We start from the raw sequence: 26813 nt of genomic DNA on the forward strand, positions 1-26813 counted from the left end.
TGGAGCGCTATATATTCCCCAACACTTCAAACATTTGCAAAAACTTCTATAGATGTGAGTTTACAGTGTGAACCTCTTATTTTTGTTATCCCAGCAAGCTCTCCCTACTGGAGGGGATGTCCCTACTGGGTGGTTATACTGCACCCACCATCATAGAAAGGAAGTTATGTGCTGCAGGCTAGCCACAGTTCTGAGATTTGTGGACGGGCACGTGACCCAAGCCAGCCCAGTCAGAATCCTTCCCAGGTTTTTGTTTAGACAGTTGAGATACTTACTCTCTTTCAGGCTCACTTTACCTGAAAGTACAATGAAGTCTAGAATTATTTATGGTCATTTTTGTCACCATATAGAAAGAGTCTACTTCAAGTTATGCCAACGTGGAGGAAGATATCAGAGCCATAAAAACTGGAAGAAAAGGGACAAATTGGATAATATCATTTGAACTGCTGAATCCAGCCATTTCTGAAGCCAGAATTTTCCCTGGTCTTCCTGGTTACATAAACCAATATATTCTCTTTTTGGCTTAGGCTGGTTTAAGGTGGGTTTCTACAACAAGCAAAGAGTCCTGACTCTGTATCTGACTAGTACAGATAACTTACATTACCAATTATGTCTGAGTTGTTTGACAAGCTGTGTCCATATAACCCTGAGTTTTCTTTATTGTAACTTACTGCACTTAATCGTAATCTCTTATTTAACATCCACTTTACGTGCTAGCTTTGGAAAACTTTTTCTGTAAAGGGCCAGACAGTAAATATTTTAGACATTTTGGGCCAGACTGCCACAACTAACTCAACTCTGTATTTTAGTGTGAAATCAGTCATAGACAATACATAAACAAATGAGTGTGGCCGTGTTACAATAAAACTTTATTAACAGCACTGGAATTTGAATTTCATATAATCTTCACATCATAAAATATTACTCTTCTTTTGATTTTTTTCAACCACTTAAAAATCATTTTTAGTGTGTGAGCCATATTTGGCCTACAGGCTATAGATTGCTGACCTGGTAGTAGACTGTAATCTCCACAAGGGTGAGGAGTGGGTCTCACCCTCACTGTGTCCTCAGCACCAAGGGGCAGGGCTTGCCTACAGCAGTTTATCACTAATTATTGAAAGAATAGATGAATGCTCAAGGAAAATCAAGATTACAGAAAATTCAGTTTTCACAAAAAATACAATCACACCAAGTAGTTTGGAAAATTAGTAGAAATTATTAAAGACTTAAGGAACCTGAGGAAGGTCGTGCTTCTTCCTAGTTCTCCGGTATCTTCTTTGTCCCTCTCTGATCTCTTTACAACAATTGCTCCTGAATTGTCCCAGGAACCCCCAACTTTTTCTCCTTCTGTTATGCAGATCAAATTTTTCCCTTTACAACTTCATCCCCAAACTTGCATATCAAAACCAATCAAGGTATTCAGACGAACAGAGGGATCTACCCCACAAGTCAGGTGACCAACCTCCACAGTTCCACTAGCGACATTCTCAGTAGGTCACTGGTCTCAGGCAACACACTTAAATGCTCATTTTTTTTGATAAAGAAAATGGAGAGACTATCACCTATTGATCCAACTCATATGTTTTCTTGAAAGTTTCACATGAATTACTGAATATATAGTATATATTCATTCATATATATAGTGGAATATATACATAAGTTTTTAAAATTCTTCAAAGAATTTAATACATTATTAATAAAAATTTTAGTAGTGTTCACAGTGATCAATGTGTAATAAGGAATGTGATCCAGCATGCTTACATCAAATTTGTTTTTTTAAAAAGTAGTCACTTTAATGAAATTTCTCATCTTAAAATAAAAACAAACTAGTTCAAAGGCTTTCTCAGAAAAAAATCAACTACAACCAGAATAACTTTCATACTATATTTTTCTTAACTGATATTCTCATATTCAACTAATTTCAAACTGTTAATGAATGAAAATGAAAAGTGATGACACCTAAGTTTTAACTGTGTAAAAATAAACAGAAGAACTCAACCAGTCTAAGATCATAAAATATGAAAATTTATCCTTTTAGGATGTTTTGCTCTATAGGAACATGGATATTTCTGAATATCTTTAAAAATAATATTTTACTCTCATGGAATCCTTTTCTCTTTCATTAACCTGGAGAATAAACTTAGACTTTTAGTTAAAGTAAGTATAAAATGAGTAAGACAGCAATGTGTTATCAATACATAACACAGCAGTATTATAAAATTTTTAAGTCTTTCATACAACAATGAACAGGTCTCTTTTCCTCAACATCATCTTTAATGCATTGCTCAGCTGCTGTTGCTAAGATGTTTTTCTTTTTTCTTTTTTTTGAAAAAGAATAATATGTCATATAACCTATGCACTTCTCTTTTTCTGCCTTAATATCTGCTATTATATCCATGTAAAACTAAAAATTTACACAGATATATCTTTGTTTTAAATAATCACACATAAAAGTGGTTATAATTTAAATTGTTTTAAATGTTTGCATTATGTTTCAAACCGAAAATTCTCACAAATGAAAAGCTTAGATTTATAGCTCCATCCATTTAATCCGTCCATTTTTGCATTTACATCCGTTTATTAAATATGCAAGTAAAATATGAAATACCTAATGCTAAGCAAAGGTGATTCCATCATTTAAGAAACACAGGATGAAAACACCTGATTGCAGACTTTCCTGGTGGTGCAGTGGTTAAGAATCCGCCTGCCAACGCAGGGGACACGGGTTCAATCCCTGGTCTGGGAGGATCCCACATGCTGCGGAGCAACTAAGCCCGTGGGCCACAACTACTGAGCCTGCACTCTAGAGCCCGAGCCCACGAGCCAGAACTACTGAAGCCCATGCGCCTAGAGCCCATGCTCTCAAGAAGAGAAGCCACCGCAATGAGAAGCCCACGCACCGCCACGAAGACCCAACGCAGCCAAAAATAAATAAATAAATAAAATTTAAAAATCCCAAACGTCTGATTGCTTTAACACTACACAGAATTGATAGCTCTCACTGGTTATCTCCCCCTGGCTCTATAAAATCAAGTGTGGACCTAAAATGGAATCTTTTCCCTGCTCTCGAATGTCATGTCATTTTCCACGGCTGACTATGAGGAGCCTTTGCCAAAGAAGATTTCACTCCCATTTGTTTTTAATTGAGGGGATAGTGTGGGGAGAAGGGCAGTAGGGGAATGCAGGAAATTAAACCAAGTCTAGTCAATTCTTAAAAAAAGATAATGTGTTCTTGCCACCTGTCAGTTGCAACCTCCTAATTGGCAGGAACCAAGTTCGCACCGAGGTTGTGCACAAGCCTAACTACATTACACTGTGAATTCTTCAAGGGCAGGGCCCTGTTTTATTTATCATTTTAGCTCCAACACCTAGCACAGTGCAAGAGAATTAGGAAGAGTTTAGTAAGAGTGTTGAAGGAATTAATAAATAGGTGAAAGCCATTAGTTGAGATTCTATTTGTAGCCATGGCCATAAGTCTTTTTAGAAGAGAAATGAAGACAACATCTCATTAACTAGGACTGTAGGTAAGCCCCAAAGAAGAATAAGAGTAATACTGTTATTGATTTTAAATACAGAAAATAATTAGTGAAAATCACTCAAAAATTTGCATTCATCTATTGAGATCTGAAAGTTTGGGTTGGTTTCTGATGACCACAGGATAGGAATGAAAGAAATACCATTGGATTAGAAACTAAAGTTTTGCCATGTCAAAGACCATTTTGATCAATTGTTAGAATTTTTGTCCCCTTTCAATTCCTGTGTTGCATATGGCAATATTTTAGAATAAGGTGGGGTTAGAATTGCTTTTTATCCAATAAAAAGGTAAATGGAAGAATTGGCTTACCTTCTATCTATTTTTTGGAGACAAAGGTGGGATTCTGTTGAAAAGAAAACTGGACCAAGAAGGGCATAATCAACTCATTCTCATCATTCCTGATCTCCATCTGGTACTTAAGTAGATCCTTTGTTTTAAAATGAGCACTTTGGGATGTACTGATGAGTTAGATGTTGATCAGTATATGTCCCAGGATTTCTTTAATGGCTTTCCTTTGCACAAAGAAACAGATGTCGCTGAGCAGTTTATGGAATTTGCTCATGTATTTTTTTTTTTTTTTTTTTTTGCGGTACGCAGGCCTCTCATTGTTGTGGCCTCTCCCGTTGCTGAGCACAGGCTCCGGACATGCAGGCCCAGTGGCCAGGGCTCACGGGCCCAGCCGCTCCGCGGCATGTGGGATCTTCCCGGACCGGGGGCACGAACCCGTGTCCCCTGCATTGGCAGGCAGACTTTCAACCACTGTGCCACCAGGGAAGCCCTTTGCTCATGAATTTTGATAAGGCTTTCCATCGTTACTGCTTTACTTATAGTAGTACCACTGATCATCAGAGCCGTAACATCAGACATTGCTCAAAGGTTACCCCTTCACAAGTGGAACCAAGAACTAAGTTGCTTAGGTCAAAGACCTATATATCTTTTGTCAACATTTAAATTTTTTGCATTTCTTAGACAACATAGGACAAAATCTAACATGGAGTTACCAATAAAATCCTCCTCATATACTTTCTGACTGAACTCAGCCCAAGTAAATTCCCCAGCCAGTGAAACCACATAACCAAGCATCACGATAACTAAAGAAATATATCCTAATACTAACGTCCGTATTACACAAGGAGAAAGCTACTGCCCACAGAGTCAGCAGAACACAGGAATTGTATGCATCATAATACAAGGAGACAAGCCCGATATGGCTTTGGCTATGTAGTATCTAAAGCTTTACCTACAAATTCAAGGATACCATATGAATATTTTCTCAGGAAATGCCACTTCATGTGAACCTGCCATTAGGATGAAAACTTAGCAATAGTATAATAAATTTCATGACTGGATACGAATATTCATGTGACCTTGACTATAAAAGGGTTTTACTCAGAGGGTCTATGCTAGGGCATATACCTTAAGGCAGGGAAACATTAGCAGTAGCCCTCAAAATGGCCATGACTTGGTAATGTCTACTGCAGTTCTTGGGAGTCAGTCAACGGTGACTACTTCCTCACATGGTCTGTTGCACAGATAAGCACCACATCTGATGTAGCTAGAAAGAGTGCAAAGAAGGGCAACAGCAACTCAGGCAGGGGGACAGCTTATAAAAGTGTCTGGGAAAGAAATGATTCACAAATTTCCTAAAATATAATTCAGGGACCTGCGAGCTTATGAAAAGAAACCTGTATAATCCACCTGGATTCAGACGTTACACCATTTACTTGAAAACTGAAATATGTCTCTCTTGTTTTAAGCGGAAAACAACGGGCACCAATTAAGTTAATGGAAAAAGAGGGCCTCAGACTAGTGGGACGACCCCAGTTGGACTACACCAAGTCCCTTGAGAAAGGTCCCAAACATAGAACTACAGGAACATGTTGAGAGACCACCAGTTATCCATCAAATAAGAATCTAAGCACCTATATTTAGTGCTTTCGAGCGCCTCAGTTTTTACCATATCTTGCTTCAATAAATGTGAACTACTGCTGAATTATTTTATAGCCCACTAGAAAAATGTTGCTCCATGATATTAAATTCACCAGCACAGAGATGCTTTCTGGAATATCAAGCAGGTACTGAGTCTTGAATTTGTGCCACAACATTGCAAACACAAGCCACAATTTCTTCTGCTTCACACTAAGAAATCAGACGGTGCTGAGGGAGCAAATGCTCGTTCTTAAAGGACAATGTCATCTTCACAATGGAACCAAATAAAGTCCTTGATCCTATCTCAGAGTTGAGAAGTTCTAGACATTATTCTAGAACTCTTATATAGAACAATTATGTCTATATAATTTACATTGATCACAAGTTGCTTTCTGGACTACAAGGAGGATGCATGCGCTTTGAAGTAGTGGACAGAGAGAAGACATTGTAAGAGTCTTAGTGTAAATAGTTAAGGCTGGTGGGAGTAGGAAACAGGTGGTTGGATAAACAGGACCTGAACTTTCTGACAGGAAGAGCAAGGAGAATCCCAGCCTTATTCACACGAAGTCAGGTGTCAGAACCTTGGTAGAGAGGAGGTATCCAGAAGAGGATATCCAGGTTCAGGAATATGACCTCATAGCCAGAACAGTGTCCAATGATTTTTTTTTTCTCCAAATAGGAAGGAGACCAGGAAGAGGCAAGAGAGCCAAGCATTGCAGATTTACAGGGGGGGAAAAAAAACCCAAAACTGCTGACAGAGATAGAGATACATCAGTATACTCCACACTTCCCCAATTTCCACAATATCCTACAGAGGAGTGCAACTGAAAGGTATGAAAAACAAAATAATTATCTTTGGCTCTCAGCCACCAACAACAAAATAGACTTTTTGTGACACAACCATAGTTGTATAGTAGTTACCTGCAACTGGCAGATCACTAGATCAGATGGTTTCTGACTCAGAGTCTAAATGAGTGAATCAGTTTTGTCTATGCTGATATTGGGCAGTCTGTGATTATTTGAACTGTCCTTTGCCTCCAGCATTTAGTCAAGTGGAATGGATGATGTAGATAACAAGGATTATCACTTTGAAGAAAATTGCCATTAAGGCTCACCAGGTTTCTTATCACTCCAGTATCAATTGTCCCACATTTAATTTTTAAAATCAAAGTCTGTCCAGTGAAGACAAGAAGATGGTGCCTCACTTGGCTTCAGCTGTCTCAAGTAAACTGAGAATTCACAGGACAGTCATTAAGGCTGCTCCCTTACCTGTACCTCCCTTCACATTTTTTTTTTTTTTAACAGATTGGTCTTTGCAAAAAACTATAGAGTTACCAGCGTTGTTTCCTGCCATGGGTGCTGAGGAATCCAACTTTCAAATACCCAGTACAGTGTGCAGATGGGCCAACAGCTCTGGAATGGCCACCTGGAAGATGTTTTCCCCCAAGGAACTAAATAATACCAGAACCATTAAAGTATTTCTCAGACTTAACTGAATATTCAATGTTCATTTGAATTTTGTTCATTGAATTTTGTTCAATGAACAAAATCCAGTGTTCATTTCAATGAGTATTTTTTTTTAATTGTGGTGAATTATAGATAATGATAAAATCTATCATTTTAACCATTTTAAAGTACATCGTTCAATGGCATTAAGTACACTAACATTGTTTTGCAGCCATCACCACCATCCATTTCCAGAACTTTGTAACCCAGACTGAAACTCTGTACCCACTAAACATTAGCTCCCCTGTCATGTGGAGCATCGTTTCATACGCTTACTTTCCATCTGAATATCTTTGGTGAGGTGTCTGTTAAGGTCTTTGGCTGATTTTTCAATCGGGTTGTTTACTTTCTTGATGAGTTTTAAGAGTTCTTCGTATGTTTCTTACTCCTGCCCCTGCCTCTGCCTCAGGTAACCACTGTTTTGATTATTTTTCGCTGTGGATTAGTTTTGCCTGGACTTGAACTCGATATAAATGAATTATACAGTATGTACTCATTTGAATCTGCCTTCTCACTTCAACTGTAGCCTTGCCTAAATTCCCATAATCATAGTACTCATTGCCCTAAAATATCCCATATTGGGTATAAATGCTCTAACACAGTGAATAATAAATGAATATCAAAGTAAGTTCTCAGCACTTATAAATTGGCTTGATAAATGAGACCTTATGGACTCCCAGTTAAAATAGTTAATATGACCCAATGCATATTAAAACAGAGCCTTCAAGGATAAAAACTTACTATATAAAACCTAATTAACGGAGGGATGATCATTCTCATGACTTCTCCATTTAACAGCCCAATTTCACCTGTTCTTAAACCTGGACTAAAATAAAGGGCATCCCAAGGTGGATTACTACTTAACGCTGGCATCCTATCCATTAAGGCCTCATACTCAATACCCAATATTATTAAACTTACTGACTTCAGTCAACAACTATAAATATTTTGCTCTTATAGATCTGGCTAACATGTTCTGTTCAGTGCCTACTTCAGCAGACTCTCAGCTGCTGTTTGCCTTTACCTCCAAAGGGACATTAGGCCTTTTCCAGGCTACCCATGGGGTACCTGCAAAGTTTTGCTAACGCACACAATCTTTGCAGACAAGGTCTTAACCATATCCACCTTCCTCCAGGAGCAGAGGTATGAGATTACATTGATGACATCATCCTCCAAGGAGATTCATTTCACACACTCACCTTTCTTTAATAAGAGACAAATTCTGAGGTGTTGCTACAGAGGCCAAGTGCAGGCCAGGATTCCAGGGCCACAGGTGGCTACTGCTGTAGGAGCAGAAACTTAAAAAAAAAATCCTTCCATTCTATAAGGAACAAAAACTCTTAATTCCTTGTTTTAACAAGTCAATGGTCCTTAGACTAGCCCCCTTATCAACCTATTACCAGTTATACCTAGCCTCCAGCTAAACTAACCAGTCCCTTATCTGCCTTGATCCTATGGAGTGGGGGAGAGGAGATCAAAGGACAAATATACTATACTTTAATATTTTTCAAAGTTTTTAGCATTGTTGCATGTGTAGTCATTCAGTCATTTGTTCATTCATTCACTTACATAATCATTCATTGACAGCTGACAGTGCTGGGTCCAGTGCTCGGCCCTGGAGTATGAACAGTGGATGAAGCACCACTTCTCTCTCTAGGAGCTCAGTTACCATTTGAAGGCTCTTCTCAAAAGAGGCAATGAAAAGGAAAGATGCTAGTTGTTTTTCCTCAGTTTTTAGTTTTATCCAAGTTATAACTTAAAAAGTCAAATTCTTCTATACATTTCTGCTTCTATCTAGTCATGACAGAGTAATGGGCACTGGACTTGCTATCCCACTGAAAACAAGGAGAAAATGGGACAAAATATATGAGACAACTTTTTCAGGCACTGAGGACAGGCAGAGCAGAATCACAGCCTCTGAGACAGGAACCACAGGTAGGTGAGCCTGCGGCAATTTTGTTTCTGTTGCACAGAGAGGTAAGTCCCAAGTAGAGAGAGGTGAGATAGGTGGTTTTCCTGAGCTGAGAAGGCACAGACTCAAGTTCCAGGTAGCCACAGCAGCTGTAATTTGTGGGGCGGGCTACTTAAGAGGAGGCTTCTACCCAACAGGGTGGGAGAAGAGGCCTGAGTGGGGGGTGCAGGGTAAGAAGTAGGGGTGGGGTTAAGACCTTCAGGAAAGCCACGCCTTAGTATACAGACCACACCCTAGAGTAAGGGCCCTGCCCTAAAACTAAGTTCATAATGAAAATAGAACCGCCCAAACAATAAAACCAAACCAACAAGATCAAAAGAATTTCCTAGTAATCTAAATGACTGTTGGGATAAAATGAAACACTCTCTAATAGAAGATGTCATAATCAAAATTCATTACAATGTTATCCCACACAATATGCAGCATAAAGTCTTAAACACTGAGGTGTATACATATAATAAAATACTTGGTACGCTGAATGACTGAACTGCCGTTATATGCAACACAGGTGAATCTAAAAGACATTGTCTGAGGCCAGAATCAAGTGAGTACACACTGTATAATTCAGTTATATAAAGTTCAAGTGCAGGCAAAACTAATCTACAGTAAAAAAATAAAATAAAATAATCAAAACAGTGTTTACCTGAGGCAGAGACAGGGGTGGGACTAAGAACTGACTGCAAGGAGACATGGGAAACTCAGGAATGATGAAATTGTTCTATCCCTTCCTTTGAGTGGTAGTTACATCGGTGTTTACCTTTGTTAAAACTCATCAAACTGTTCACTTAAAAACTGCATTTTATTGTATGTGAATTACATCTCAAAAATTGATTTAAATTTAAAGAAAAAAAACAACAGCAAAGAAAAATATAGAACCATGTTTTATATAGCAACACTGAGTTTTTCATGCAAGTCAGAGAGGAATTTTTTACTCAGAAAAAACAGGTACTTTTTTTTTTTTTTTTTTTTTTTTGCGGTATGCGGGCCTCTCACTGTTGTGGCCTCTCCCTTTGCGGAGCACAGGCTCCGGACGCGCAGGCTCAGCGGCCATGGCTCACGGGCCCAGCTGCTCCGCGGCACGTGGGATCTTCCCGGACCGGGGCACGAACCCATGTCCCCTGCATCGGCAGGCAGACTCTCAACCACTGCGCCACCAGGGAAGCCCAAACAGGTACATTTATTGAAGTCTTTATAAGTTGATTTACACTGCCTTGAAAGAAGTGATTGTTAAATTTTAGGAACTTTGGAAGCTAGCTGTTAAACTATTGCTAGCTCAAAATTGGCCATGGTATAAGTCTTTGCAACACATTACAAATCAGGCCTCCCCAAACCCACTCCCACCCCAAGAGCTGGTTTATTAGCACACGACTGGATTTATGATTTATATTAAAATAAAGATCTGCTTTGCATGTCATGTCTAGAGTTATGGTCAATAAACAAAGCAAACTTTCCAAAATATAGTTCTAGAAAGATTACTTGTAATAATGGAGACTAACAATACCTCCTTCCCTGCTCCCCTTTTCATCTTATCACCACTACTCCCAAGCAATGATTTCAACTCTTTTGGCTGTTTACTTTTGGATTTACCTTCATGTCACTAAATGATATGCTCATGCTGCTACTTATTTTTTCAGTTTTGGCATTATCTACTGATTTCCCAATATGGAAGATATGAATTTAGTCTTCTTTTCCACAAAACGCCTGCCACCATCAAAAACACATTTCACACCACTCCCATCCTTGAAACATTGTGTTATACTTTTAGTTAGATCAATATTCAGTATTTACACTAATATGGTTAAGAAAATATCCACAGATGATCTGTCTAGTATTATGATTAGTATTACTTTTCCTTCCTTGCACAACTTTTTGTTTTCCCTGGAGTTAGTGATATCCTTGCGGTTTGCTTCTTTCAATTGCTTAGTTTTCTATGCACTTATCACTGATTTATACCAAAAAATTTATCCCAATTGTTTAAAACTTCTCTCAATAGTTCCAACATATCAGGTATTCTAGCAATTTAATCTTCTTGGAAACATCTCTCTGGAGGCTGCTCTCATTTGGATTGACTGCTCTCTAGGCTGGTACATAGTTATGATTCCGGAATTTACCTTCCCCATATCTGTGAGATTCTCATCACCTCTCTTGTGAATTGTGAAACCAACTGTTGGATTGTTCATCCAAGTATCGCTGTTGTTGTTCCTTAAGCACAAGGACCATATCTTAGTCACCTATGCCACAACTATCATGATATCCTGATAGTAGGTGCTAATTTTTCACTTTAAAATATAGGGAGAGATAGTCAAACTGACTGTATGTAAAGGATAAGAAGGTTATACTTACTTGGACATTTTAATTTAGAGTTGACAAAAGCACCGAGAATATGTCCCTACTAATGTAATTTATAAAATATTTTGAGAAAGAGGAAAGTAACTCAAAGCAAATCCGTTTGTGTAAGAAATATGCTATATGAGTACATATATGTGTCAGGCATTGTCTGAGGCACTGGGGAGATTGCAGTGAACAAGAGACAAAAATCCCCTACATTCTAGTCGGAACGATAGATGGTGAATATGACAGAATTCATAAATAAGTAAAATATATCAGATAAGTGCTAAGAGATAAATAAAGCAGAAAAGAAAGACAGGAAGTATCAGGGAGCCTACACCAGGGCAGTAGCCATGGTATAATGAGGAGAGGTTCCAGATTCTGCATATATTTTGAAGGTACAAACAACAGGATTTGCTGATGGATTGGACACATGAAGTACTGTAAAATATTCAACTATTAGGATATTCTTGGAGTCAACAGACATTCAGCCCAATTTCCCTTCATCAACAGCACTGCACTAGGAAATACTCCAATCACTTAATTCATGAAACAACATGAATTCTGACATCATGAATTCTATAGATGTTAAATGATAAGGAGATAGGAATTTTTAAGTAAAGCTTTAAAGGAAACACATACCTGGTGATAAAGCTGACTGGCAGGTCAATTACCAAAGATCCTAAGTAGAATGACTTCACTTTATTTGATGGACCAATAATTCATGAATGAATATTTGAAGACTAAAGACAAAGACTAAATAATCAAGATTAACACATCCAGAAGTTATATAAATAATCAACAACTTAAACTAACATCAACTTTTCATGTGGTCTCAGGGTGAAAGTCTGTTACTTATATTTTTTAATTCAAAAATAAAGAAAATGTGTTGATTAATCAACAAGGCTCTTTTAAGTTTAGCAAAAGTAAAAACAGTACTGTAATGTTACTGAAATTTCACTTTTATGTCCCTTAAACTTTATATTTTCTCAAGGGTACATGTGACACTAATTTGAAAATAAGCATCAAATACATGGTATTTGAAAATTATGTATGGAGCAATTGGAAAATATATAGAGAGAGAAATTTTAAATTTATACTTACATAAATGGGGAAGGAAGGAGGGAAGAAGGAAAGGGAGGAAGGGTCACTCTTGCAATTTTATCATCTTGTTCAAGGTGGTACCAGAGAAATCCAGCAGATGGCACTCATACATTTTTCTAAATATGATGCTGAATTAAAAACAGAATTGTTTAAACTTTGTATTTCAGACAAGAAAGACCGAATAAATCACAGTTGAAAGCAAACACATTTCAAAATTTTCTATTACCATGGAGAAATAATGCTTTTAAGCTACTCTAATGCACATTCATGGCTTGCAAGCAACTTACAATTTTCACTTCCTATTCTAGCTGCTGGTGGAAAGTAAGCATTCATAATCATTACCTGCCAATCAACAGCTTGATAATAGAAAGCTGTAAGTTGTCATTGAGAGACTCACAAACTTTTCCCATGATGGAATATGGGATCATTGTTTTCTTCCAGTCTCTTTTGAATGCTTTTATTGGTTATTCTATATAGATGGGTTCTGAAATTAGGAAACATTATTACTACCATTTTCAACTAAGTAAACAGAGGCTCAGAAAGAGTAAGAAAATTAGGGGATATGGTAACTCAACCAAGAAAGAGAATCAAAAATAAATGATTTTATATATATATATATATATATATAATCAAAAATAAAGTATCCAGTTATATATATATATATATATATATAAATATATATATATATATATATAATCAAAAATAAATTATCCAGTTTCTTTAACTGGATAATCAATAAATCCTCAATTAATAAATATGGGTTAAATGAACAAGTTAATTCAAGTCATACTTCAACGCACATTTATTGAACACTTCCTGTATGCTGACACTGTTCCAGGCTCTCAAAAAAAGTGGTGCGTAAGACAAATAATATCCCTGCCCTCATGGAACTTGTGGTTTAGTAGTGATAAATAGAAACAAACAAACAAGAAAGAGATCAGAAATCACAAATAGTATGAAGAGAATTAAACTAGAGTGTGCGATAATGTGATGATGTGAATACTTTAGACTGACTGTTTAAAGGAAGGCTTCTCCCAGGAGGTGACATTTCAGCTGACACCTGGACTACAGGAACAGACAGCCATACAAAGATCAGGAGGAGGAGCGTCCCAGGCAGAGGGAACACAGCTTCCAAAATGATCCCAAGGCCAGAGTGAGTCGGGCCTATTTGGGGAGCAGAAAGAACGGCAGTGCGGCTAGAGAGGAAAGTGCAAGGAGGAGAGTGTATGGCGTGAGTTCCAAGAGGTAGCTAGGAGCCAGGATGAATGGATACAAGAATGGATGGAAGGAACAACAGATAGGGAAAAGAAAGAAAGAAGAAGAGGGCTACTTTTACGTTAATCAGAGATTCTTTTACACATTGATCTTTCTGGAAGTTCTCCATTAGTCCATATCCCTGCCTTAGCAGGTACTGAAAAAATGAATATAACTCTTATTATTTGATATTTTAAGAAGATGCCATTCCTCAGGTTACCACCTTAAATTATCAATGACCACAGGGTAGCACTGAAAAAAAAATCTGCAGAAAATGTAAAGTAGGGTGAATAGGTATTAATTTCAAGAGATACCCAGAAGGTGAATTTTCAATAGTACTTGATTTGAGTCTGTTTTGTACTGATTTGCCTCTTTCTTCTCATGGAGTGTAAAGGATATTCTTAATTAATTCAAGATTCATTCACTGATTCTGATTAATCCATGTTTTCTGGTACCAAAAGAGTGATTTAAATAATTCTCAAATTTCTCTTATCTTCTAATATTTACCTGCTGTGTAAAAGTTTATTGTAAGCATATTTTCAAAAGCAATGTATTTTTAAGATTTTTAGAACTGAAGCCCAAGCAATTAAACAGTAAATAAAGAGGCCCACTGCCCTCTGTGACCTCAGACGAACCAGATCATTAATCAAAATCTCAGTTCTTCCTGAAAAAAACTGGGATATATGCTTGGTCTCCAACTAGAATCTCAATAGAGATCTTTGATTTTATTGGATAAAAATATTTTTATAAATATAACCTTCATTTTATAAATTTTAATTGGCACCAGATTTTAGAGGTGACATTACACTGACTCTATGATTGCTCTCATGTCACCCATGCCCAACCAGGAGCTTCTTTGTCTGAAGTCACGAAAGCTGCCAACATCATGTCATGGTGGTTTGAATTTACACCTTCTCTCAGCAGTCACAAAGCCCTATCCAGAAATATTTATTAGTAATTGTATTTGTATCTATTAAACGTAGATTGAGAGGATTTTATTTTAACAAGATTTTATTTACCAACTAATTAGAATGACAATTTATTACAAGTAGGACAATAATTAACCTAGAATTAACAGAATAGTACAGCTTTTCTGGTTGTAAGAAAAAAATAAAATCAGTTTTCTCCCCCGCTATGGGCCTCATTTTGCACAGCTACTTATATCAGTCATTGTTATTAATTTCACATTTTTATTTACTCTTTATTTTCCTAGACATTTGAATTCTGCTGCTGTCAATTTCACAAAGGTCTTTTAAAGATAAATTCGCTATGTACCAAAAGCAGTTGTTTAAATGAGCATTCGGTTCTGACAGCTTTGCTCTTGATACTTTTCATAGCAGCAGCTTAGGAGAGCATTTTACCATCAGTCATGGTTTTCTTTGTTATGCTTTCTTCTTTTCCTCCAATCAAAGTAAATATGTTCTTACAAACAGCATTACCCTAAAAAATTTTCCTCATGTTTAATGAATGTGACCCTCAGTACAATGAATAACAACAAAGCAATGAAATCCCGATTTTCCCTAAGAGACAAGACAGTTATCACATTATTTCATTCATATATTAGTCAATGCTGTCTCAGTATTATTCTTTTGTCAAACGTCAAGTTAATAAGAAAATAAAGCTTCTTCACTGGTATGATGATTTTATCGTTAACAGGCCAAGCAAAAACTTATTTAAACTTGAAAATACAATGTTTAGAAAGCACAAATGCAACTAATTATTCATTTCCTACCTCCAACATTTTCAAAGATAACTTCATTCTTCCCATTCTTCCATTAAAAGAAAAATCTGTTCTTAAAAACTCCAAGACCTAATCCCTGCTTCAGGCTAATGACAAAAAATATTTTTCATTTTTAGTTCACATCTTGAAAAAAATTCCCTTGACAGAAAATGCTCTGAACTAGACTCTGAAAGGCAAATGTATTTGCTTCATTTAAGTTTTTCAGGATGACAAAGGAGAGAAGAGGAGTCAAGAAGAAACATGAAAGTTGAACTAAAATAATCTGCTTCAAATACTAAAATATTTTTTAGTATAATGAACAACTTCAAATATCAAATTTCATACTATAAATAAATATTTGAATGACAGAACACCTTACCCTTCTATTCCCAGGATTAAAAACCATATCATATTTATTTCTAATCATGTCACTGAACTGCTACTGTTTTCTGGACTGCAAATAAATGACATATTCATAACAATGTGACACAGTTATGTATGACTGATTGGTATGAAATAGAAAGGGACTTTGTCCTCAGCATAGATTAGAACAGGGCCTGTCTAGTGCATGCTGTCTGTATATCTGCAGCTACTGATTGCCCTTCTGGTAAAAGACTCAATAGATTTTTCTTAGCATAATTTCTACTCTACAATAAATTACCAAATCTCAATTGACTCTGTTTTAGAGTCATTTCTAGATTCCAATTCATTACAATACAATGACTTCAAACTTATCTTGGACTTTAAGAATCTCATCATGGTTTTACACGTTTCAAGAGAAAAAAGATAGGCAGACAATGTGCTCCTCAATTTTTGTTTCTTTTACAGAAGAAAACACTACTATTAATAAAACAATGAGTACTTTAGAAATCTTCCTGACTGTACACACTTTAAAACTTTTCCTTTTCTTTGCTTTTTCCTCCCATTTCAATAATTAGGCCAGGGAATAAAGAAAGGAATTTCCAGTCCAGTGGTCATGCTCTACATCCTATCATTGTGTTGCTGTCTTTCCCCTAGCCAAATAGCTCCATTAATCAGCAGGAAAAATATGCAGCAAACTATCTATACATCCTAGTATTATCCCCAGTGGAAGGCTGATAATTAGGAAGTTGCTTCTACTTCCATTAGAGTAAAGAACTATGGTGGCATGCCAGGAACCTCAGAGATGTATCAGTGTTACTCTGGGTTAGTTAGGCTTTGGTTATAACTAAGTATAGGGAAAATTTAGTGAATTTATTTAATGAATGAGCATTAATTTAAAAATTGCCTTTTTATATAGCCAAAGTCTTACTTCCAGAGTAAAGTCAGTCTGAGACACACTTTTACTTAGATAATTTCAGTTATTTTTCCTACTTAAGAGTTGTATGAATTACGAATTCTTAAAAAAACTAAAAACAGACCTAATCTGCTGGTGTACTGACAGTGTAGGTTCGTACACTGCAATTTCTATTGATTGTTGTATTTCCTTTTTTCAGTGAACTTGTGCCTTTGATTACATTGATTCTAATAGTCCCAGTTATTTTGGTTGGTATTACACGGGCAGTGCACTGTATTACTCTACCATGCATTGCCAAAACAATCATTCGATTGTTTGAAAAAAAATAGTTTAAATCCTAAAATACGCATTTTAAGCATTTTGAAATAATGAAAATACGTTATGAACCTCCCATTTTGTCTCAAATTCAATTCATATGAATTCTGATTCATTACTGAATATTAATCTAGATATTCTATATGATGTGAAGACATGACAAGACTGTTATATCAGTAAGAGTTTATTCTGCATATATGCCATTGTGTGTTAGTTGTGCAAATAACTGGCAGATCTCTAATTCACATTGATATTTTAGCTACAAAACCAATAATGAACAAAAATTACTGTGAAAAAGGCTTTACATGTAAACTTAGCCTGCATATTAATGATGTGATACACATTTAATAATAAATATTCCGAAGACTTAGAACTTAGAATGTGGTTAGATAAATGGACTAAAATAAGACAGAACTGAAGTCATGACTAATTCCAGTAACCATTTCCCACTCTGCATTTGCATATAAAACAGACTGCAATTCTCTGGTACCATTCATTTTTTTTCTTCTTAAGCAAAAGTAATTTACTCTTAAATATTTAAAGAATCAAAATAAAAATAACTTTTGAAAATACAAATTATTTAAACAGATGGCAATTGGTACACATCTCAAAGGAGAGTTTTAACTTTGCTACTTTTAAAAAAAATAAGGATGTAAAGCAACCTATACAAAAAGCTATGCCCTAATAAGACTTGATTTGAAACAAGACTACCTTAACATTAATAGATCTAAGACATTTGTAAACATCTCATATTTGATATTAAACTAATTCAACTAGAATCATAAAAGAAAACATTTGCACTCAGAACTTTAAGTTATATCCTTAAAGTATCTTTTGTTTCCCTCCCCCGCCTACCATACTTTAGGGCCTTGTTGAATAGTTTCAATATACTTTTTTAAGAAACAGGTGAAAATACACCTTTCTTCCTAGTTAGGACTGCTAACAGCAGAAAGAGATGTGATGTTGGAAATTTGGTGGCAATATCATGATTGATCCAAACATAAGTACACTGTTTTCAGTTGCAATATTTTAGGCCACCAGCAAAAATGAATCCTGATGGCCATAAGGAGACTATGTACCTCCCCGAGTAGATGACTTATTTCATTCTAACCAACACTGGCATTAGGAAGAGAACTGGCAGGCACAAAGTGCTGGAAAGTGGCTGCAGGTGTCCCAGACTTAAATCTGTAGACACATTTAGAGAAAAGTGGAGAAAACTGGCTTCTGTAGATGAAAGGCCTCAGAAGGCCTCTGTCAAAAGACATCTTATGATTACAGAAGGATTAAAATGAAAGTAAGCATCTTTGTTGGTGCAAATGGCACTGACAAAATTGGGTCAATAATCTGAGCTTTTCTTCCTACACTTGATTGGATCTGAGGTAGACTGTAACAAAGAATGAACAACATCAGAAAGTATAGATCAGCTTAAGGGTCGGGGGGGGAATAACGAGCCTGAGAACACAATATCTGTTTCCCCTTTTTTCTTCCTTTAGAAATAAAATCAAACCACATAAAAACTCTTAAGTTTCAGCAGGTAACAAGACCAAAAACTTACTTTTTTTAAGTGCTAATATATCAATTCTAGATATCAACAACTTTGAACATTTTAAACCTCACGTTTTCCACAAGAAATGGGTATCATTCATGTATCTACCACAAAGATTTGATACTAAGATGCTTGATCAAATCTTAGATAGCTGATCACTTCTCTACAAGTTTTTAGTTTCCTGAAGATCTTTCTGTGCCAATGTCTGAAATGAAAACATACAATTATTCATGAGAGAAATGAAATTCTTAATAAAAGAATTACATAAAATTCATGTAAATTTAGCACAACAATAACTGGGCATTTCTAAATTTTACTATTGAAAGTTTTTCTAAATATATAAATCCTATAAAATATAAATCCTAACATACCTATTGGATAATCTTAAATAAGAAAATATTTCCAGAAAATAAATATGGAAGAAAATGTAGTGTATTAAATTAAAACTATATTTTAACATACTTTAAAGCTAGCTATATATGTCTTCTATTAAAATAGAGCATGACAAATACTGTGTTCATTTTATAAACAACGAAAGTAAGAGGTTAAAAGCAATCTGAAGTGCTCCCACACAATCTGAAAATAAGTTTCCAATAATTGAATCCAAAGTTCTGGAAATCATAAAAATTTGTAATAAGAAAGTTTTAGGATCAAATATAATCAAAGTATAATTTATGCCTATCAAAAACAAAAAGCTTTTAAGCATTATGATAGTTAAACTTCTTCAGTGCATTAATCCTCTAATAACAGTTTCAGTCAAGGGGATGTTGTGAGGTCAGGTTTGAATTTTTTTTAACTTAGTTTGAAATTGTACATATTCTCTTTATATATTGATATAACTTGCCTCATGCAGCATCTAAATCTCCAAGACTCAAAACATTTCACAGATTTATAGCATGACCTTAGTTTTGTTTGTTGTTGCTGTTTTGGTTTTTTTTTATTTATTTATTTTTGGCTGCGTTGGGTCTTTGTTGCTGTGCGTGGGCTTTCTCTAGTTGTGGCGAGCGGGGGCTACTCTTCCTTGCGATGAGCGAGCTTCTCATTGCTGTGGCTTCTCTTGTTGCAGAGCATGGGCTCTAGGTGCACGAGCTTTAGTAGTTGTGGCATGTGGGCTCAATAGTTGTGGCTCGCGGGCTCTAGAGCGGAGGCTCAGTAGTTGTGGCGCACGGGCTTAGCTGCTCTGCGGAATGCGGGAATCTTCCCAGACCAGGGCTCAAACCCATATCCCCTGCATTGGCAGGTGGATTCTTAACCACTGTGCCACCAGGGAAGCCCTGTTTTGTTCTTTTGTATCTAGTGCAAATCCATGTGAAGGGCACAATACTAATTCAGTGAGATGTATTCCAGTAAAACCATTCTTACCAGTAAGTAAAAACAAGTGCTGAACGAAAGTTAAACAATCAATTATGGCTTACCAACTGCAAAAATTCTATTTCTGTCTGGAGAGCATCATAAACACTTTGCATGTCATCTTCCTTATAAAGTTCTAATTCTTTTTTAAGTCTGTTTTAAAGGAAAAATTCACTCTATTAATTAGTTCATTAGTAAACTTTTATAATAATTCTTTATTACATGAATAGTGCCAGATTTGCAGCTTCTATTATCGGAATTTCAAGTTAACACTAAAGAATTTGGAAAGAAATTTTAATTCTCTATAATTCTGTAAGGAACCAGCCATTAAAATTAGTCTAGGAAAGATAACTGGAGGAACAAGAATTTGAAAGAAGAAATAAAGCTATCTCGTTTTTCAGGTAATTTGAAAACATACTTGGAAAACCCATGAATCATGTTAAAACCAACTCAAACAATAAAATAATTCAGTAGGGTGACAAGATACAAAATTAGCAAACAAAAATAAGTAGCCTTCATTGTCACCAGCAATAATTAACATGACTTTTTCATGGATAGGACATCATAAAAATGTTAACTATCCCCAGTTAAATAAAACTTAATTTGACCCTAATAAAAATACTAACACTTTTTTCCGCTGGTGCTAGGCGAATTTGATTCTAAAGTTCATATGAAAAAAGAAAAAGAACATTCTAGAAAAGGCCTTGAATTTTTTTTTTCCAAGAAAGCCCTGAAAAAAGAAAACAAAGAAAGGTGACTAGCCCTGTGAGATATTAAATCATACCATTAATCCTTTATAATTAAAAGAGTGCAGTAGTGGCATATAAATAGAGCAGTGGAACACAGAAGACAGAAATAGCTTAAAAGGGACAAGTGGACATTTAGCATATGCTAAAGGAGCTTCCTCAAACCACTGTAAAAGACTGACTTTTTAATAAGCTGTGTTAGAAAAACCAGATAGCTTTGTGCTATGTGGCTATAGATGGATTGTCAAAGCTAAAATTGGCTCTGTATCTCATAGCATACACCAAAATATACTCTAACTGGATCAAAGATTTAAGTGTAAAAAATGAAACTATCTACGGACAAAGTGAAAGAATAGGGAAATTCCTTTATAAGCTGGTTGTGGCCAAGAACTTTCTCACTATGGCTCAAAATATAAATGAAAAATGAGTACTCAATTCAATTACATTTAAAAAGTTGCATAGCAAAACACATGAGTAAAGTCAAAAGACAATCTGAGAGAAAATACTTGCCACATACATCACAGATAAAAGTGTAATCTCTCTAATATGTAAAGGGACTTTATAATCAAGGGGAAAAAAGACCAAAACTCTGATTAAAAAATGGGGGAAAGTCATAAACAGTCACTTCACAGAAAAAAGTATAAAAATCATCCCTAAACATTTGAAAAGTGCTTAATATTACTCGTGATAAAAATATGGTCAATTTCACTCATAATAAAGACTTGAAAATTTACTACACAGGTATATAATTTCGCATCTATCAGATAGGTAAAACTCCAAAAACTTGATAACACACTTTCTTCATAAGGTTGTGGATAAACAGCTCAGACATTGATGGGGGAATTTAAAATGGTTAAACTTCAAAGGAGGAGAATTTGGCAGTATATAACAAAACTACATTTATATTTTCCTTTTGACTTTGCCATTCCACATCAGTAATACACCCTATAAAAACAAACAACATATGCACAAAGTTATTGTTGTATTATTATTTGTAATCACAAAATATTGTCAACAACCTGTGTCCATTCTTATGAGACTGGTTGAATAAACTATAGCACATCCATATAATGGAGTATTATACAGTATAAAAAGAATGAAGATAAAGATGAAAAGAAACACAGAAAGGATAAACCAGTAACTAGTGAAAATGGTCATCTACAGCATGAGTGAAAATGGGGTGGAATAGATATGGAATGAAATGAAACTCATCTGGGTATATCCTTTTTATATATTTCTGACTTTTGAATCTTGATGATTATTTACATATTTGACAAATAAAATTAAATAAATAAAGTTGAGGAAAAGACCATAAAGTTTAACACAAAATAACAGTTGAGTTAAACACAAACAAATAAACCTGTTTTTCAAATTTATAATCACAGATTAAAAAAAAAAGAATTAATTCAAGTAATTTTCAAACATAGTAGTCTATAACCCTCAGTGGGATATGTTGTAAGGCAATAAGAAGTATAAAGGAATCTTAAATTTTATTTACTACTTTTATTGTTAGTGAAGGTACACAGCTAGCAATTCTAAAATTATTTTACAAGATTGTAAGAAATGGATAATTACATTGATGTTGTTAAGAACCAGAGTTTTCACTAGAAGAAAGAAGATATACATAGAAAATGGAGGGAAGAGGAAAAAAAAAACCTGTCATTTTGGATGTGAATGGAAGGGATCACTATAAAAAAAATCATGATTTAAAAAAATGGTATTTTTATTTCTGTCCGTTTAAAGTATTCAGAAGCAATGATACCCAGTAGTAACGAGCACATCTAGCATGCTAATCTTAGTTTCTAAAACCAGTACCAACTAAAAGATACCAGGACTCCTTGAAATAATTGGTCCCAGGGCTGAGGTAGGTATTATAATATACAAGATGAGCCTAGAATATTCTGTTGCACAAGAAGGAAGGAAAGTGACCAAAAACTGATGGGAAAATGTCAAAAGACACAAAAATTTAGTTCAAGCGACTGCCTCTAGCCAAATCTGGGACAATTTGAGCATCAAAAATAGTGACAATAATGTACTATAACACATGAAATAAAAAAGAAATCCATGAATCCATAGAAAATCTTAAAAAGGAGAAATTAAAAGGATGGGGTAAGAGGAAGGGGAATTTCTGTCTTTTTTTCCCCCAGAATTTTACTAGCTAATAAAACACCATCAATGTGACATCTATGACTAACTTAACTGGATGACCTTTTCACTGAAGAGGCAACAGCACTGATTTACTACTTCATATAAATGCATTTAGAGTCTCTCAGTAGCAGGTGTATATTAACTTTTGTGCTGTTTCCATTGCAAACATGCTGTTCACAAAACCACTCTATCTTCAAATGTTCAGAAAGAAAATCCCATGCTATTGACTTTGTAGCTTCATTTCTGAAACAAACTTCCTGCTGTATTAAACAAGCATAAACATTGGTTATAAAAAGTGTAAAACCATTCTAAGAAGAAGTGTTGTAGGTAAAAAAATGCCTGAAATGTTTCAAGTTGTCTGGTATGTTACTATTGCAGTAAATAAAAAGTCATGATGAAGAACTGTATTTTGGTGACCCTGGTGTTGAGTAATAATAAAAAATAATAGGTGTTGGGAGTTTGAAGTGGTCCAGTATATACTGCTATTCTTGCCTACCTGAATTCTGCCCATCTGAGAAATAAGGAAGGTCAAGATGTCAAGTTTGCTACTAATATAGCAGTGACTGGAGAATGTGGCTTATATCTGCATGCAAAGGATTTACTAACACTGAACCCCAGAATTAGACTAATGTAACTCACACCATTAGAGACAGAATTGGATGCCACAAGCTTTCTTTCATGGAGTCCTATCACTGTAAAACTTAAGGGATAGAGGAGCAGAGTGGAATATACACTCTGAGGCAGGCCATACTCCAGAGAGATAAGGAAAAGAAAGCTGGGCTTCGGTTTATCCTTCCAAACTCACCAATCAGACTGAATCACTCCTCTCCACCATAGAATAAGAAAGAAGGAGTTCTGGGGGGGACAACAAGGTGGGTTAAACCAGTAAAGCTTTTTCTTCATGGAAGAAAAAAACCAGGAGTGGAAAGAAGAATTCCATGGGGCTATCTCAGGGGTTAATATATACCATGTCTTTGCAAATAACACTGAAAAAAGATGAGGAACTTTTATCTTCTTTGTAGTAAAAATAAAATATGTAGACTCAATCACTGGAACAAATATTTATTAAACACTAAGTACCCTGGACTATGTTAGATTCAGACACTGATAGAAAAATGAAGAAGAAGTAGAGGGAGTTCCCAGTTAAGTGGGAGAGACTGATACACATAAATATCATAGAATATGATCAATGATATGACAGAATTATAAACATATTCTCTATGGACACAGAGAAAGGAACAGTAGAGGAACGCTTTCATAATTTATTATGTTTATTCCTTCATTTATTTATTCAATACCTACTATATGCCAACCTCTGTACCAAGTATTAGACCATGAGTATACAATGGTAAACAAAGTAGACAAGATCGTTCCCCTAACTGAGCACATGATGACATAGACATAAATAAAATGAAGCACATAAATATGTAATTACAAAATGGAATCTGTGCCATCAAGGAAAAAACACAGTGTGTTATTAGGAAAAACAACAGGTTATAAAATTTAGATCACAGGGATCCTTCTCTGAGGAAGTATTTCAACTGAGATCTAAAGGATAGGGCATGTCCCACCAGGCAGGAGACAAGCAGGCAAGGGGCAAACAGATAACTTGAGGGAAAGCAAGGCATAGATAAAGGTCTTAGGTGGAAGAAAGCTCGGAGTGCTTTAAGGAGCAGAGTGAGAAGGGGACCATGGTTGAAAATAACATCAGGGAGGTGGTCATATACCATATTGTGACGAGTCTTGGACTTCAGGTTTTATTATGTTCATTATGAAGCCACTGATGATTTTAATAAGGGGGCTGACACGATTCAATTTATAATGCAATGAAGGTTGCAAGAGTGGATGACAGGAAAGCAGAGAGAGATTGTTACTGTGATCCAGGTGAGAGAGAGTAGTGGCTAGAACTAGGATGGTAGCCATGGAGAGAGAAGTGGAAGGATTCAAGAAATGTTTTGGAGGTAAAAGCAACAAAACTTGGTGATGGACGGGGGTAGGGTGAGAATGATGAGATCTCTGAACACATCAAACATGCCTGCTACATTTTGGGTTTACTCAGGAAAAATTACATGTGAGCTAGGCCTTGAAGACTAAATCAGATTTTTAACTAATAGAGAAAAAAGAGAAAGATACAGAGGTGTGAAGTCCTGTGGCATATTTGGAATTCCACAAATAGTATTCTGATGTGCTAGTAGAATAGAGTATGTGATAGAAATGCAGGGAGATAGCACAGATTATGTTTTTGTTTGTTTAATCAGGACAGCATCACTTCAGATCTATTTCTACGTTTATATTAAATTCTTGGGAATTCAGAACTGGAGCTTAGGAAGGAGGGATTACTGACAAAGATTTGGAAATTATCTATGGATGATAACTAAAACTTTAGACCAGATGAGATAGCCCATGGAGAGTACAAAGTAAGAAAACAATCAATGACTAACCTTTAGGGAGCCTCTGCACTTAAAGGACAGGCAGGAGAAAAAAATGAGAAAGAAGCCTGAAAGGCATGAAACTCACATGGATAATATGAAATAAAAATGAAATCATAAGTAATTATACAATTATAATTATGTCTAATAATTATAGAGCATTTACTGTGTACCAAGCACTGTTGTAAGGGCTTTATATATATTAAGACATTTAATTTTTGCTATAGTCTTGTGAGGTAGGGCCATTATTAACCTCATTTTATAGATGTAGAGAATGAGGCATAGACAAGTTAAATTGCTTGTCCAAGGTCACTAACCTAGTAAATAGCAGAGGTGGGATTCAAAGGTGTTTGTAATCTTAACCTCTATGCTTTCTGCCTCTCGAGACCCTGAGATTTCTGTCCTCCCTGGACTACATGAAAAAACTAGCTTGGTATGTTATACAACCCTCAGGGACGCTTCTTAGAAATTAACACAACCTCTGGTTTAGGTATTAATCATAGCAATATTCTATAGGTTAGTTGCTTTAACATGTGTTAATTAATGAGCCCACACTCTTCACATTAGAATCTTTTAAATAAACAAACATCTTGTAATTTATAAATAGGGGAAGATTACTTAAAGCAGAGACCATTAAACTGTTGTGAATATAAAGTACTGGTTCTCAAATGTAAAATAGATAGCTAGTGGGAAGCAGCCGCATAGCACAGGGAAATCAGCTCCGTGCTCTGTGACCACCTAGAGGAGTGGGACAGAGAGTGTGGGAGGGAGATGTAAGAGGGAGGAGATATGGTGATATATGTATATGTATAGCTGATTCACTTTGTTATAAAGCAGAAACTAACACACCATTGTAAAGCAGTTATACTCTAATAAAGGTGTTAAAAAAATAAATAAATAAAGTACTAGTTCTCTCCATTAATGGATGGCATTAAGTTAGAGTCCAACAAGCAACCTGGACATGACAGATTAACTTTATAAAAACATAATCATTACAAAAGAATTTCAATAATATAGACAGAATAAAATATGCATCAAAATTTTCTAATTACAAAAAGTAGAAACAATAAGTTCATAGAGATGAAGTTTTAAGTTTTTGTAATTAATTTTTTGTAACTTTTTGTAACCCAGTAATTGCTTTCTTACTGGTTAAAGTTTAATAAAAGTAGAAGTACAATTTTAATAACTTTAAAATAAAACTGGTTCTGAACTGGGGACAATTTTGCCCACCCATCTGCCCAGGGAGCACTGAGCAATATCTGGAGTCATTTTTGGTTTGTCACAGCGGGGGGTGGGTGGCGCTACTGGCATCTAGTTGGTAGAGGCCAGGAATGCTAATAAACATCTTACCCTGCATGGGACAGCTCTCCCACAACAAAGAATATCCCGAGCCAAAATCTCAACAGTGCCAAGGCTGAGAAACCCTGCTATAAAAATAGCATCTATACCAAGAGTAGTTAAACTTGAAAATTTAAGATAAAGGCAATTACTATAGAATTCAGTATACATTTGAACACACAGATGAAAAAGATTATTCTATTCCAAAATTTAGGGATAAAACCAACTTAATTTTGGCCTTAATGATGTTCAGTAAATGTCATATCATTTTTTGCCATCATTAGCTCCTTGTTATTGCGCTAATTATAAGACTGATG

The 26813-nt window shown here is 35.7% G+C and overlaps 2 protein-coding genes across 2 annotated transcripts in view; both read right to left on the reverse strand.

Moving 5' to 3' along the window:
- The window catches only part of PNLIPRP3 (pancreatic lipase related protein 3), a gene marked incomplete at both ends in the record, with an annotated part of 34845 nt that extends 24289 nt beyond the window's left edge, over positions 1-10556 (reverse strand). Inside the window, 1 exon segment of the mRNA XM_082854444.1 lies at positions 10530-10556. Within this exon segment, the coding sequence (XP_082710570.1) occupies positions 10530-10556 (27 nt within the window).
- Positions 10557-18608: 8052 nt separating this feature from the next.
- Positions 18609-26813, reverse strand: part of CCDC172 (coiled-coil domain containing 172) — a gene marked incomplete at its 5' end in the record, with an annotated part of 43379 nt that continues 35174 nt past the window's right edge. The window contains 2 exons of the mRNA XM_082853941.1: positions 18609-18690; positions 19901-19988. Of these exons, the coding sequence (XP_082710067.1) occupies positions 18649-18690; positions 19901-19988 (130 nt within the window). The 3' untranslated portion in view covers positions 18609-18648. The remainder of the gene's footprint in view (positions 18691-19900; positions 19989-26813) is intronic.

The sequence above is a fragment of the Leucopleurus acutus genome, assembly GCF_964270905.1.
Source record: "Leucopleurus acutus genome assembly, chromosome: 14".
NCBI lineage: Eukaryota > Metazoa > Chordata > Mammalia > Artiodactyla > Delphinidae > Leucopleurus > Leucopleurus acutus.